General features: G+C 35.1%; 1 protein-coding gene across 1 annotated transcript; it reads left to right on the top strand.

Annotated features, from left to right (window-relative positions):
- The first annotated feature begins 4,070 nt into the window (after positions 1-4,070).
- On the top strand, positions 4,071-10,002 carry LOC113233037 (transcription initiation factor IIB). Its single transcript, XM_026467991.1, has 5 exons — positions 4,071-4,087; positions 4,296-4,406; positions 5,160-5,460; positions 7,933-8,289; positions 9,216-10,002. Exons 1-5 carry the CDS (start codon positions 4,071-4,073, stop codon positions 9,375-9,377), a joined length of 948 nt encoding a protein of 315 aa, XP_026323776.1. The 3' UTR covers positions 9,378-10,002.
- Positions 10,003-13,300: the final 3,298 nt, after the last annotated feature.

Here is a 13,300-nt window from a genome sequence, read left to right as displayed (position 1 = left end):
TATTGTGACATACAGAATGTCGTTTGCTATTAATAAAAATTAGCCAAAGCTTAGAGATGCCACGACTGTTCGACTACTATTCGGTATCCGGTCTATTCGGCCACTTTTTTAATATTCGATATTCGGACGAATAGTCGTAGTATTCGACCGAATATCAAATAATGAAAAAAGCACATGTCATTCAAAATGTATCATGTATTTTAATCACAAATTATTGGTTTAATACTTAAAATCACTCAGTGGTAGGTTGTGATGAATGAAAACAATTTTTTCAGCATTAGTTGGTAACAAACGATTACGCTTTTCCTCATAAACAATTCCTGCTTTTGAAACTAGCCTCTCATTATAAACACTCGTGCCAGGAGGCGATAGATAAATGGCAATAACAGGCTTGGATACTGCTTTGCATTTGCTGACCATCACTTGTAAGGATCTGCCGTCCGATCCAGGCGAACAGTTTTCAATAAAAAGCAATCTTATTTGCAATAGAATTTCTCCACATCCTCATCATTTTGCATATTATCTGTAGCGACTTTTTCAAAAGAGGTCCAGAAATTGTCATGTATTGATTCTATCGTTTTATCATTTTTCAACAAAAACACCCCAAACCGTTACCTCCGCAAGCAGGTAAATGAGACAGGACGTAACAGGTCGCTCGTGAAATGCACAGATCTTACGCCGAACATTCGGCGCTTCGGCTGAGAGCGTGGCCGAATATTCGGTATTCGGCCAAATCACTATTCGTGGCATCTCTACTAAATGTGAAATCCAGTTGCAGGTGAGAGAGCTTAAAAAGAATTCACGTTTATAGAACTTACAAAATACGTCTATAGGTATATTTAATAATAGCAGTCTATACATGTAATAATAAGTCTAGGTAACAACGATATCTATGCTAGCGTACTAAATGCGGCGTTCCACATACACGCTTTGTTTCACTGATGTGCGGTGAAGACGCTGCACATCAGTGAAACAAACATTCAATTGCGGTCCTCTTTGAAAATTAATTTACATCGGTGTGTTGCTCACAATTCGGCACTTGACTAATTGTGTGAACATAAATTTAAAGTTTTAAATTAATCACATTGATTCGGTAAGTAATGTTGTGGTTTTTGACTTATTTGTGCATTATAATATTTGATAATTGCGAAATATTATACAAATTTCTCACTAATCATCTCGTTTTACAAGTATGTAATGACGCGTGTTAAAACAAGACAAAACATAAATAACAGATCAATAAGCAACAGAATGTTCTGACTACACAATAACGGAGTATGTATAATATTATGATTATAACCTTAGAATAATAACGCATAGAAACCTAGTCCGCACACGCTAAGTGAGGCAAATTGAAGCGCGCCAAAAGGGCCTACACGAGCGGGCGGGCCTTCAGTGCTCAAGGTCAACTTGCACCGCGAACAGCTCCAGAATTTTAGCTAAAAATGACGAAATGTGCTGTAAATGAGTGTAAAAACAAGTCAGACAAACATAAAATAGATACTAACATCACATTCCACAAGGAAGTAACGCGTTTCAACTTGTATTATTATATAAATATTCACTAAAATAAATAAAACCGAAAATTATCCCACTACTAAAACTAGCCTACATGAATTTGATTTTTGCCTCACTTGTGACAGTTCGTTTGATATGAAACTATCATTCTATGCGTTATTATTCTAAGATTATAACAGTTACCTACTAAGGTTACCATTATATAAATTTAAAAAATATAATAAAAGACTAGGCTGCATGATCTAAAGATTGCCTTTCCGCAATCATCAATATTTTCAACAACTCGACTGTATTTTATTTTACTTAATTTGTTTTTCTTTTTAGTAATATAATATAGAATAATATAAATAGTAAGCCGAAGGCTCCTGGGTCAAAGGAAAATGAAATGTATAGTGCATTAATTACGACTTTGCCAGGGGTTTTACGTTAATTCCCCAACTATGGATATATATAATTGGTAACGTCAATATTGTCTGCCTGCCTAACTCGTTCCCTATAGGTAAAGACTGTCACGTCTCCCCACGGTACTGCGTACTGATACTTATTGACAAAATTTAACACTAAAACAAAACACTATGACTATAGATAGAGTTTTGTTTGGAACATTATAGTTGCTGTGAATATTCTTGTATTTATGTGGTCTGTCTCTTGTCTTTTATACTGAAGTCGTCGCTAGGTAATAATTTTATTTTCGCTTGACGTTTCCGGAAATCAGTTTAACATTTTAGGTTTAGGTTAATAATATCTACTATCTACATACGGTCTACGGTCTCTACATAGATGTAGAGATCGCATATTCAGTGTTTTATATATTTTGATATTTTGATAATATCAAATCTATTCTACACATTCAAATTCAAATTCGTACCTATAGATTTCTGAACAGGTTATTAACTGTACGTGGTATCGTGATCTAAATAGGTAAGGACGCCATCGTGACATCGTCATTTTATTGTTATTATTTCAGTAATTACAAATAATAGTATACCTATTGGGCGGAAATAGATAATGTTTTTAGCATGTTTAGCATACTTCATGTTTGTTTGGCGAAAGTAATTACTTCTTCATTCGAGTGAGTGTTGTACAGAATAGCGACATAATTGTAACTATTTATATAACAGCTGTTAATTTCCCTAAAAATGTTAAATAAAATAAAAATGAAGAAACTTATTACGAAAGATATAAGCGTCACGAGTTTGCAATAATCTTGACGCGCGCCGTCAACACGTGATTGATACGTCACAGGGCTCGATCGATCATTAATTATGGCCCGAAGAACTTTAAAAACTTTTAGATTTTTAGTAACTTTTAGTTACAGCCTAGCCATGTTACAGCGTAGGTAAGTTCCCAATAACATGTTAGCATTATATAAAAACTATCTTCTGAAAAGACTAGAAAAAAATCTTTTTGTTCTCTGTCTCCTATTTCATTAGCCAGATTTTTTTTACAATACCAATTGATGACGATCATTTCGTGCGCCAAGTGGTAAGAGCGATGTAGCGATAGCCACATAGAGCAGCTGTAAATCACTAAGATCTCAAGGGCACTGTACCCGTCACTCTCTTTTATTTTTTTTCCATCCTTTATGACCCTGAGACCTAGGGCACGTCTCATGTGCCTGCAATTTCACCAGCACCCTTATCCCTTGCTCTTCAAAACTGGAACGCAGTAAAGGTCATATTGTTGCATGGCGGCTGAATAGGTAAGTGGCAGTACTGCCCTGGATGAACTTTTTTACAAGCTGTTCTACTGCTAATAATTTAATAAATAGATTACGCTTGTATAATTTTAAACAGTGGTTACTTTTTGCGGGAGAGTGGCAAAGAGACTCATTTGGACGGAAATTATCACTTCACGCGCGTTTCACCGTTATTCTTAAGACTCAAGCAACTGTATTCAAAAATACATTTTCAATATCCAACCACAAGACTTTATATTATCACCGCCTTGACAGTACATACTTTCTTAATTTGTTTATTTGCAATACACCTATATCGTAGACAAAGTGCTAATTACTTCCTTATAGCAACTGTTCAGGTTTTAGATAGATAGGTGTACAACAGTAAGTTATGTAAAATAATTCGTAATACGATGACAATATATCTACAGTGCGCAGTGTGTGAAATTATATGATATCAAAGTGTTATGAAAGTAACTCTTGGTCATTTCCCACAATTTCTTTTGGAAACTTGGACATAAGGTGCAGTGAAATAATAAATAATTATGAAAAGCAAAGGGACTACTAACGCCATCTAGAGGATTAAGTCAGAAACAATGATTTTTGTGTGGAAGTTGTCTATGGTATAGCCAAATCTAAAGTCAGTAAAATCCTAGGTTACCGGTTGAGACGATTTTATGCGAGTTATTAGCGCATTGCCAAAAGTCAACTAAAAGCTATTTGACTGTTATTGATTTTTTTCTAGCTCTGTATTCCATGCTGTCACACATTTGTATAATTTATGACGTTAGCCGAATTTCATATACTCCAAGCCAAAACCAAATGTCAAATCCAATTAAAAAGTTACGAATTTTGTTAATGGAACTTGACAATCATGGCGAGCACGTCGAGGTCTGTTTTTCTAATTTATTTTTATTCCTGTTTACCTCGTATCGAAATATTTAATTGGATGTTTAGTAGGAGACTAATATTTATATTCAATGAAAGTTTACGTAAGTTTTTGGTGGTGGTGAAATGAGTGTACGAAAGTGTCGCAAACGTTGTTTCCCCATTGGTGGCAATTTCTACTTGTTGATGTTCCTTTCATTTGGGATTTTAGAGTCGAGGCGAATAGAGTGGTGTGCTATGCACATCCTGACGCGCCGCTCATCGAGGACTACCGGGCAGGGGACATGATATGTTCGGAATGCGGCCTCGTGGTTGGCGACAGGTACCAATGAACAACCGATTTTGTAATATTTGCGAAATTGCAATTTACCAAGCTGAGCTTTCCAGGGCCGTTGCAACTTGCAACCAGCAACAAAGTTTTCGCACGCATGATGTGTCTGATTTCTATAAATCGAGGTCAATTAATTGTTGATAATTGTGCAAGGATGCTAATGTTTGAAGTGGGCTAGATTTTTCTTAATAAATTACAACATATTGTTTGATTGCATTTACATCACGTAGGTTTACAATATTTGAAAGTAAAATGTTATATATATATTCCGTTATAATATTATAGGTAAGAAATCTAAGGAGACAAAGTTATTCAGAGCAGAAAATCTTAAATTGACTATGCTTATATAAAGTAGAGCAGAAAAGAGAGCTATGTTTCAACAACCAATAATATTCAATTCTTTTAACAATGACTTGCAATGTGAAAATAATCAAATATTATTGGCTAATAGAACAGCTCTTCTCATCACTTTAATAGATGACGGGTTTACATATTTTGCACTGTGTACTAACACTACACAATAAATAAAAAAATAAATATTAGGCAATGTCACCTTGCTCTGATCACACAGTAAGTTACTATTAAAGCACTTGTCTTATGGAAATCTGAAAGAATGACCAGTACCACAAGCATCCAGACCTGAGACAATAGAGAAAAGTTAGTTTTTCTACATTGTCTAGGCTGGTAATTGAACCCGGGACTATTTTACAAATAAGCCTGTATATCATACTTCTACTTTTGCAGAGTTATAGATGTTGGTTCTGAATGGCGTACATTCAGTAATGAGAAGTCTGGTGTTGACCCTTCCCGTGTGGGTGGTCCGGAGAATCCTTTACTATCAGGTGGAGATCTTTCCACAATCATTGGTCCTGGTCGAGGAGATGCATCATTTGACAGTTTTGGAGTATCCAAGTATCAGAACAGGAGGAATATAAGCAGTACTGATCGGGCACTGATTAATGCATTCAGAGAAATAAATACAATGGCTGATCGCATAAATTTACCGAAAACAATTGTGGACAGAGCCAATAATTTGTTTAAACAGGTAATTTTTATATTTAATTTACTGCAATCAAAATAAACTATTCTCAGCTAAGTAATTGACATTGTTGAATAATGCTGAAAAAGCTTCTTTGGGTTTCTTTCTGAGGATAATTTATATTGAAATCAACTTTTCATGAATTATTTGAGTCATTATTATTAGCTAATTTGGAATACATATTCCCCTGAGATAATGTTTTTTACAAAATATGTAGAAAAAATATAACAATACTACAAATTTGCATTATTATCTTCCTATGTCAACCTACATTTCAATGATAAAAATACCAACAAATATTATCTACACCACAAAAACAATTATGTAGGAATGAGAAAAAATGTGCATTGGATTTGAAAATGAATGAATGAATAATTTAACTCCCATTTCTTGTGCTTTTTGAGGCTTGTATAGGGGTACTCTCATTAATTATTGCAGTCATCAAATTTAGAAAGCAAAAATCTTAATTTTTTTTTTAAGAAGGTATGTCACATAAAAGTCAAAGTTATGTTTGATTGATCAAAATTATATAACGCAATTTTGAAACTAGTAATACTAAACCTCTTGTCCATAACTCCTTGTTAGGAGTTTCGATTTGCAAAACTGGGGAAAACTTTTTCTTCGACGATAACACCATTTTTGTATTCTAGCCCTTTACAACAAAAATGCGAAGTGGCTCGAGTTATGTGTCCGGGAGTATATTTATTGCAATTGATATTTTACTCTAGTAGTTATGGGTAATTGCATAAATAACTAAATGTTTACCAGCACTGATAATGAGTTTGAATTTGTGACAGCCTTAATGCTTACAATTATATTACTTCTCTGACATAGCAGTTATGTATATATGACTAATGATACTTTCCAGGTAATATTAGATGTTTTTATTAAATCATTACACTCAATTATGCAGCAGTTGGAAAGATGTAACTAAGTTGCAACAAAGATTATGATTTGTACAACAAATAATTATATTTGAAATTGGTAGATTTTGATACTAGATGATGTAAACTGTCTGGTTAAATCATCATAATTCTGCAGCTCTTCTCCCATAGCTTGTGCTTTGTCCTTTTTAACATGCAAAACCAATATAGGTTTTTTAAATGTTGTGTTAGAAACACTACTCTATTATTCACACTCGGTTTCGAGTACTTAAGTTTTTTTTTTTTTTGAAAATGACTGCACCGCGCCTGATGGAAAGTGCGAATACAGTCCAGAGATGAGAGTAACGGATGGAAAACACAAATATCTTCACTCCGTCACTATCATTTTGCCAGTCTGGCCAAATGCACTGGATGTACACCAACTGATCCCTGAACGCGATTCGCAAAAGCGTTTCACTGTGGAGGGTTTTCCGCCGTGTGTACTGTGGTCGCTATCCAGTCGGCACAGAGCCTACCACAATGCTAAGCAGATGGACACTTGTGACGCCCTCGGTCGCCTCTTACGACCCCCACGGGCATGTATGGGGAGGCGACAATGTATTCTTAAGCCGTCGCCCCACGGCCAAAATGTATGTTTAATTGTTAATATTATTATAATGTAGTTCATAAATAAGGTGACCATTATTTTTTCCTCAGAGCGGGATGCCTATAATTATTGTTTTTAAAAAAAAACGCGTGTTTGTGATAATCACGAAATGTTCTCCATTTAAAGAAAATAAAAAAAAGAACTAAGAATGTTTAATGATCAAAAATTTTAAGAAAGAACTAGCAGAAGAAGTACTATCTTGTGTAGTCTGGTGTGCTGGTATATATTTTTCGCTTTAGCGTCATTTAAAAAAAAATATTGTCACGTGTGTCCTTTTTTGTCAAAGCATTTATAGTATTTTGAGGACAGCAGAACGCGGAACTTAAAAGCGGGACGTATGGTCACGTTGTTCATATAGTAAAAAAGTTATATAAGCATAATTAGATTTTTTTTATTTAGAATTCCATGTTCTGTATTGTGATGATTGTTAACACTGTTAGGCTATAGTGTACCACTCTGGATCTACGCGGGTTGGGGATACGTCTTTCAAGGGTTGTGAACCCTCTTCGCAGTGCAGGGTTTATTGCAATATTTTCCTTCACTGTTAGCATTTCACAAATATTCACAAATATGCGTAACTTAAAATTTTAAATAGTGGATACATGCCGCCACAGGGATTTGAATCGTCGACCTCTTGAGTAAGAAACAACTGTTTTCCCTCTTTGCTGTCACTGCTCTGTGTTATGATGATGGAAATAATTAATTTTCGATTAAAAGTGTTATGTTATGTAATAATAAGAAACAATGCAATAAAGAATAATTTGGGTAATGTGAAAATATAAATATATTTTGTTTTTTTTTATTAGTTTGCTTTCTATTGTGGGTAATTACTTTTGTTACCTGTTTATCATTTACTGTAACCATATTTAACGGTTACCACATGTTTGTAGATTTAATGTATATATATCTATGTAACTAGAAGTGTCAGTATTGGGTCTAAATTTCCAGGTGCATGATGGCAAAAACTTAAAAGGAAGAGCGAACGATGCCATTGCGTCCGCCTGTCTCTACATCGCGTGCCGACAAGAGGGCGTACCGCGTACTTTCAAGGAAATCTGCGCCGTCAGCAAAATCAGCAAGAAAGAGATCGGCAGATGTTTCAAACTCATCCTCAAGGCATTGGAGACTTCAGTAGATCTGATTACAACAGCTGATTTCATGTCTCGGTTTTGCTCGAATCTGGGACTGCCGAATTCGGTGCAGCGCGCGGCGACGCATATTGCGAGGAAGGCTGGCGAGCTGGATATTGTGTCCGGACGGAGCCCTATTTCTGTCGCAGCAGCCGCTATTTATATGGCCTCACAGGTAAGAAGACAGGAAAATGAAATTATATTTCGAAATGTAAATAATATTGACTACAAAATACGCACCTATGGTGAAACACATTTTAATTTAATTTTATTTTAATTTTGACACAAATACAAAGACACATCATGCATTCCTCCACTTTTCCATAGAGGGCGTAATATTACAGTATAAAATTTAAGAGCTAAGATGTACTAAGAAAGTCCTAAAAACAAAAATATATAACTCTAACCTTGTTTTCTGTAAATTTCACCAGAGCTGTGATGTGTCATTAACTTTTTTGTTAATGGCAAGTTACATCTTCAAGTTAATTATTAGCTCTAATTGCATTTTTGGAATTATCCTGTATTATGAGTGCTAGAGAAACTAAATAAACAATAGCACATTCAGGTTGTCCATTTCCTAAATGCTACCCGGAATTCATCTTTGAATTCCTTTTAACTTTGAGTTTAGAGCGATGATTCCCAAAGTGGTCTATATTGTCCCCTAGGGGTCCATTTCAACGTACAAGGGTACACGTAAGGAAAAAAATGTAGGTGTGCATAACACGTTAACCACGAGTGTAGAACGCATTTTGGAAGACAGTGACCAAAGTTTTGGCTTTCCATAAATGGAATAATCCACAATACACTGATTAGTACCTGTGTAAATACATAATATTTTCTTATAATAGACATATAAATTACTTATGGAGTAATTTTCACACAAACGTTTGGTTTGATAAATGTATAAAACTTAACATTAGTTTTTGTTTTTATAAAGTTTCTCCCTAGCATGTTGTTGAATTTGTAAAAGTAAACAATATTAAAAGGCAGGGGGTCTAAGCAAAACAAAACAGTTTGGGAACCTCTGGTCTGGAGTGTTAACCACTAGATCACCGAGGCGACCTATGTGTGATTTTTACATCTTATATGTCACATTTGCAGGCGTCAGAAGATAAACGCAGCCAAAAAGAGATCGGAGACATTGCTGGCGTGGCTGACGTTACGATCAGACAGTCGTACAAACTCATGTACCCGTTTGCGGCGAAACTCTTCCCCGAAGATTTCAAGTTCGCCACGCCAATCGAATTCCTTCCGCAAATGTAGTTGGTGTGTACTTTTGTATATTTTCCTTTTGTTGTAGTTCTCATGGGTATTGTAAAAATGGTTGTTATGCTGCAATCCAGTGCATCTGATGAGGGGGTTATCGTTCATACCGTGACACCATATAGGCACCGCTTCGCAATAAAATGGAGTATTGAATCGTGGTCTAATGTCCATTTGCACTATATTTAAGTACGCTTAACCAGTTCATGGACAGTATTTAAATAGCTCACAAAAATGTCACTAGTTTTCTTTGAGCCGTAGCACTTATATCGATTCAATATAAAATATTCAATGTAAATTAAATGAATGAAATTTGTTGTTGGTATATCTTTATGAAGAGGCAGTAAGTGGTAAACTAAATGGGGTAAGTACCCCGTATTATCATATTCTGATATTCAATTGTAAAGTAAACGCTGTTACTGTCCATGAACGGGTTTTTTTATCCCTCCTTCCACCCCCCCGATATTCATTATTCGGGGTCCCCATGAGCAGGTGAAATATGATAAGGCACTAACACAATGTATTAAGAGTGTTTTGCATTACAAGCATTGGTTTAATTAAGACTTGCAAGTTTAGTGCAACTGGATATTAATGCTTTATATTTTAAAGACATGCTCTCGGTCATTGTCGTTCTAGTGTTCGCTACCTAACTTTTGTGGCAATTTTTATTATTTAAATATTCGATTTTTTTATTCTAAAATATTATTTAATATTCGAGTATTGTATCGTGAAATATTATTTATTAATTGTACGATAATATACTTCAATATTTATGTCACAAAAATTGCCACAGAAATTAGGTAGTGAACACTAGAATGACCGTTTTATGGACAGGGCTTCGTTGGTTATTTTTACTGTAAAATATACTCCAAGCTGTATAATTTTAAGACCGTTTTACAGTTTTGGGAAAGCGGTTCTGATTGAATGGACGTTGAATTATGAATTCCATGAACATTGTTTATGGATTAACTGATTTTGACCCCATAGCAAATATTCTCTGTATCGATGGCAATTTTCCTTTGGACTTCAGCCACATCAAATTTTAAAACACTAATAATTGCAGTAAAACAACTTCAAGGGCAAAAAATATCATGGATAGTAAAAAAAAGTCGCACATTTTAACAATGCAGTTTATAACAAGTCGTAAATTTAAACTGTTATTTTACAATCAGGACAGTAATACTAAATGTAGTTATTTGAATACCGACAGTGTACAGGATCTCCAAAGGTCAGCTTGATGTTCAAAGTTAAATGTCATATCGTCGCCTTACTTTCTCAAATTCGTATCTTAAATCACAAAGTTACTGAAATGCAAAATATTGATGGTATATACAAATTTTGCAGACTGATTTCACATTTCCTTCATATTCACACACTGGCTTTTACCTAATCTCAAAGTAATGCATCCAAATTAACACCCTTGATAAGAAATTGAAAATAAATATTAAGTTTTGCTATCTCCTGAATAATCACTCTTTACAAGATACGAGTTTGAGAATGTAAGGCATCGATATCGTGTACATTTCGAAACCCATTCACAGCATTCCAATATTTGATGTTCATTAACGGTTAAAATAATTGAAGTTCGGTTCCAAAGCAGATCCTCTAACTTATCTGTGATGTGATTAACGGCAGCAGCGTGTATGCTGCGTTGCTAGGTCAAGACTTAGGCTGCGTTTTATAAAACGAACTTACAAACAAGTTCATTTTGTATTTGCAAAACAAACTTTACCTAACGAGTTCTTAGGTTTGTTATACATAGGAAACGAAACTATTATTCCGGATTTAAATCGCGTGTATTTGTTTTTTCAAACACACAATAATAACGCACATTGTCTTTGTGTGTGCCATGGACACACACAAAGACAACCACAAATTACACCCAAACTCACGAGAGAAATAAATGTAGGCCATACAAATATTTCTCCCGACTCGGGAATCAAACCTGAGATCTCTGCGTGGCAGTCCGGACATGATAACCGTTCGGCCACGGAGGCAGTTAAAAACAAACCAAACGTTTTGGGCCCTGTACAGGTCCCATGGTCACGGTTGACTCATTCAAAAGTCAAAAAGAAAAATAGTTACATTTCCTATAAACTTTACCTAAGTTTAGAATTTTAAATTTACTAATTATATATAAGCACACACTAATATAAACGGTAACTCGCGCAGTGGCAGTGTTTTTCAGGTCTTTGCACTTGAAAGCTCTGAGTGGCACTGCAACTGCTATGGACAGGGGTGTCGCTTAATAACAGGCGCACGCCTTGTCCCGTCACTTGGTATAATAAAAAATCCACATTTAGCGTAGCAAGTGTGAGACGTGACGGGTTCTTGGTGCATTGAAATGTCACGGTCCCTGAAATTGTCACTGTCCGTCCTCTTTCACGTAGCAATTACTCGTAACATGTCACGGAGTCTCGTATTGCAATGTCATAAAATGTGGACCCACTCCATCGAGTATATAACCAGAAATAGAGACGAAATGTTATTTGATTTGTTTGAAAACTATTCTGCCAAATCATTACTGTGACAACTGCGCTCCGATTGGCCAGCCCGAATTCCAAACAGTTGACGGGTGTCGTCAATTGTTTCACTTCAAATCGACTAGTTTGTCTTGAGCTTTGCTATAATGGACGAAAACTGAAAAATTACATATATAATATTCAATCACCGATGAAATGTGATTCCGTTTGTTTTGTAATTAGATGTTTTGCTGTTTTTCCCATACCACCGAATGGAACAGCCCCCGTTGTTAGAAATATTATCTTTATTACAATAAATACAGAATATTTTTAGTTAGTGGACGTCAGATATATTATATCGACTCTATGACATAATAAGTGATTTCTCATTGGAGGATTTGAAGTAAGAAGTAATTATGTGGCCCTGAGTGTGGAAATATTTTCTACTTAAACGATGTGGAGTAGGCTTATTTTGGATATGTCAAGTCCAACTTTGCATTTCTCCGCTTTGGTAGACATTGGCCCTCTCTTGTTGACCTGACATTACTGTTTAGTTTGTACGATTGACTGTATTATTATAAACAGTGCTAATACCAAGTAAAAAAACGTATTCAAATAACACGACTCCTTTTGGAACATATACTTAGTATTCACTATTACGATACTAAATCACAATTCTTAAATAATAAGTGAATAGATAATAGTTACTTTTTATCGCTTTGCAATGTATAATCCTATAATAAATTACCATAAAACTGTTGTTACTAACGTTATAACGAAACACATTATGTTGTTAAAAATATGCAAATTGGAATAAGTAATAATAATACAATACAGTATGTATGAGCATTGTATTTTAAAAATCTATAATTTAAAAACAATCTTAATATTTTTTTTTAATTTAATTATTATCGCTTTATGCAATTACTTATACCAACTGCCTTCTTAGAGGTAAATTTTGCAAATTTCTAACGATAACTATTTTTTTTAAAGTATTCAATGAATAAATCTGCAATAGGGAGATGATACGATAATAGGCGCCTTCAAATTAGACGTTTATAGAAGCACTGCAGTCACGCAAAAGTGGCGATGCAGCCGCGCAACTGCTAATTTTCATACAATAGTTAGCAGCACATTTGCAGTGTCACTGTCGTGTTACGCGCGCGCCACTTTTGCAGTCACAATTAGTGAACTAAAAATTACCGAAGAGCTACAGACTGCAGCGCTTCTTTTAGCGTCTAATTTCAGGCGTCCCAAAAGTTTTCCTTGTGATTCTGAATCCATACAATAGTTATTAATTTATGTATGCGTGTGTAGAGAGCAAGTGGCATTGACCTTTTAGTATAGCACGACGAACTGATGTAATGTGCGGTAGATTTTGCATGTGTACGAGAAACTGCAAGGTGTGGCATATGTAATGGCGGCACTTCACATAGGATCGTCTTCACATGGAGCCAAATA

Source organism: Hyposmocoma kahamanoa, unplaced genomic scaffold (genome assembly GCF_003589595.1).
Source record: "Hyposmocoma kahamanoa isolate Upper Pololo Valley unplaced genomic scaffold, ASM358959v1 102, whole genome shotgun sequence".
NCBI classification, from domain to species: domain Eukaryota; kingdom Metazoa; phylum Arthropoda; class Insecta; order Lepidoptera; family Cosmopterigidae; genus Hyposmocoma; species Hyposmocoma kahamanoa.
The sequence above is the reverse complement of the archived record's forward strand: the minus strand, read 5'-3'. Positions and strand labels throughout refer to the sequence as shown.

What these genes read in the sequence shown, in the direction of transcription:
- LOC113233037 (XM_026467991.1), top strand. An exon ending in GGCCTCGTGGTTGGCGACAG is followed by an intron (nt 4,407 to 5,159) that starts GTACCAATGAAC and finishes CTACTTTTGCAG; the next exon opens with AGTTATAGATGTTGGTTCTG. An exon ending in CCAATAATTTGTTTAAACAG is followed by an intron (nt 5,461 to 7,932) that starts GTAATTTTTATA and finishes CTAAATTTCCAG; the next exon opens with GTGCATGATGGCAAAAACTT.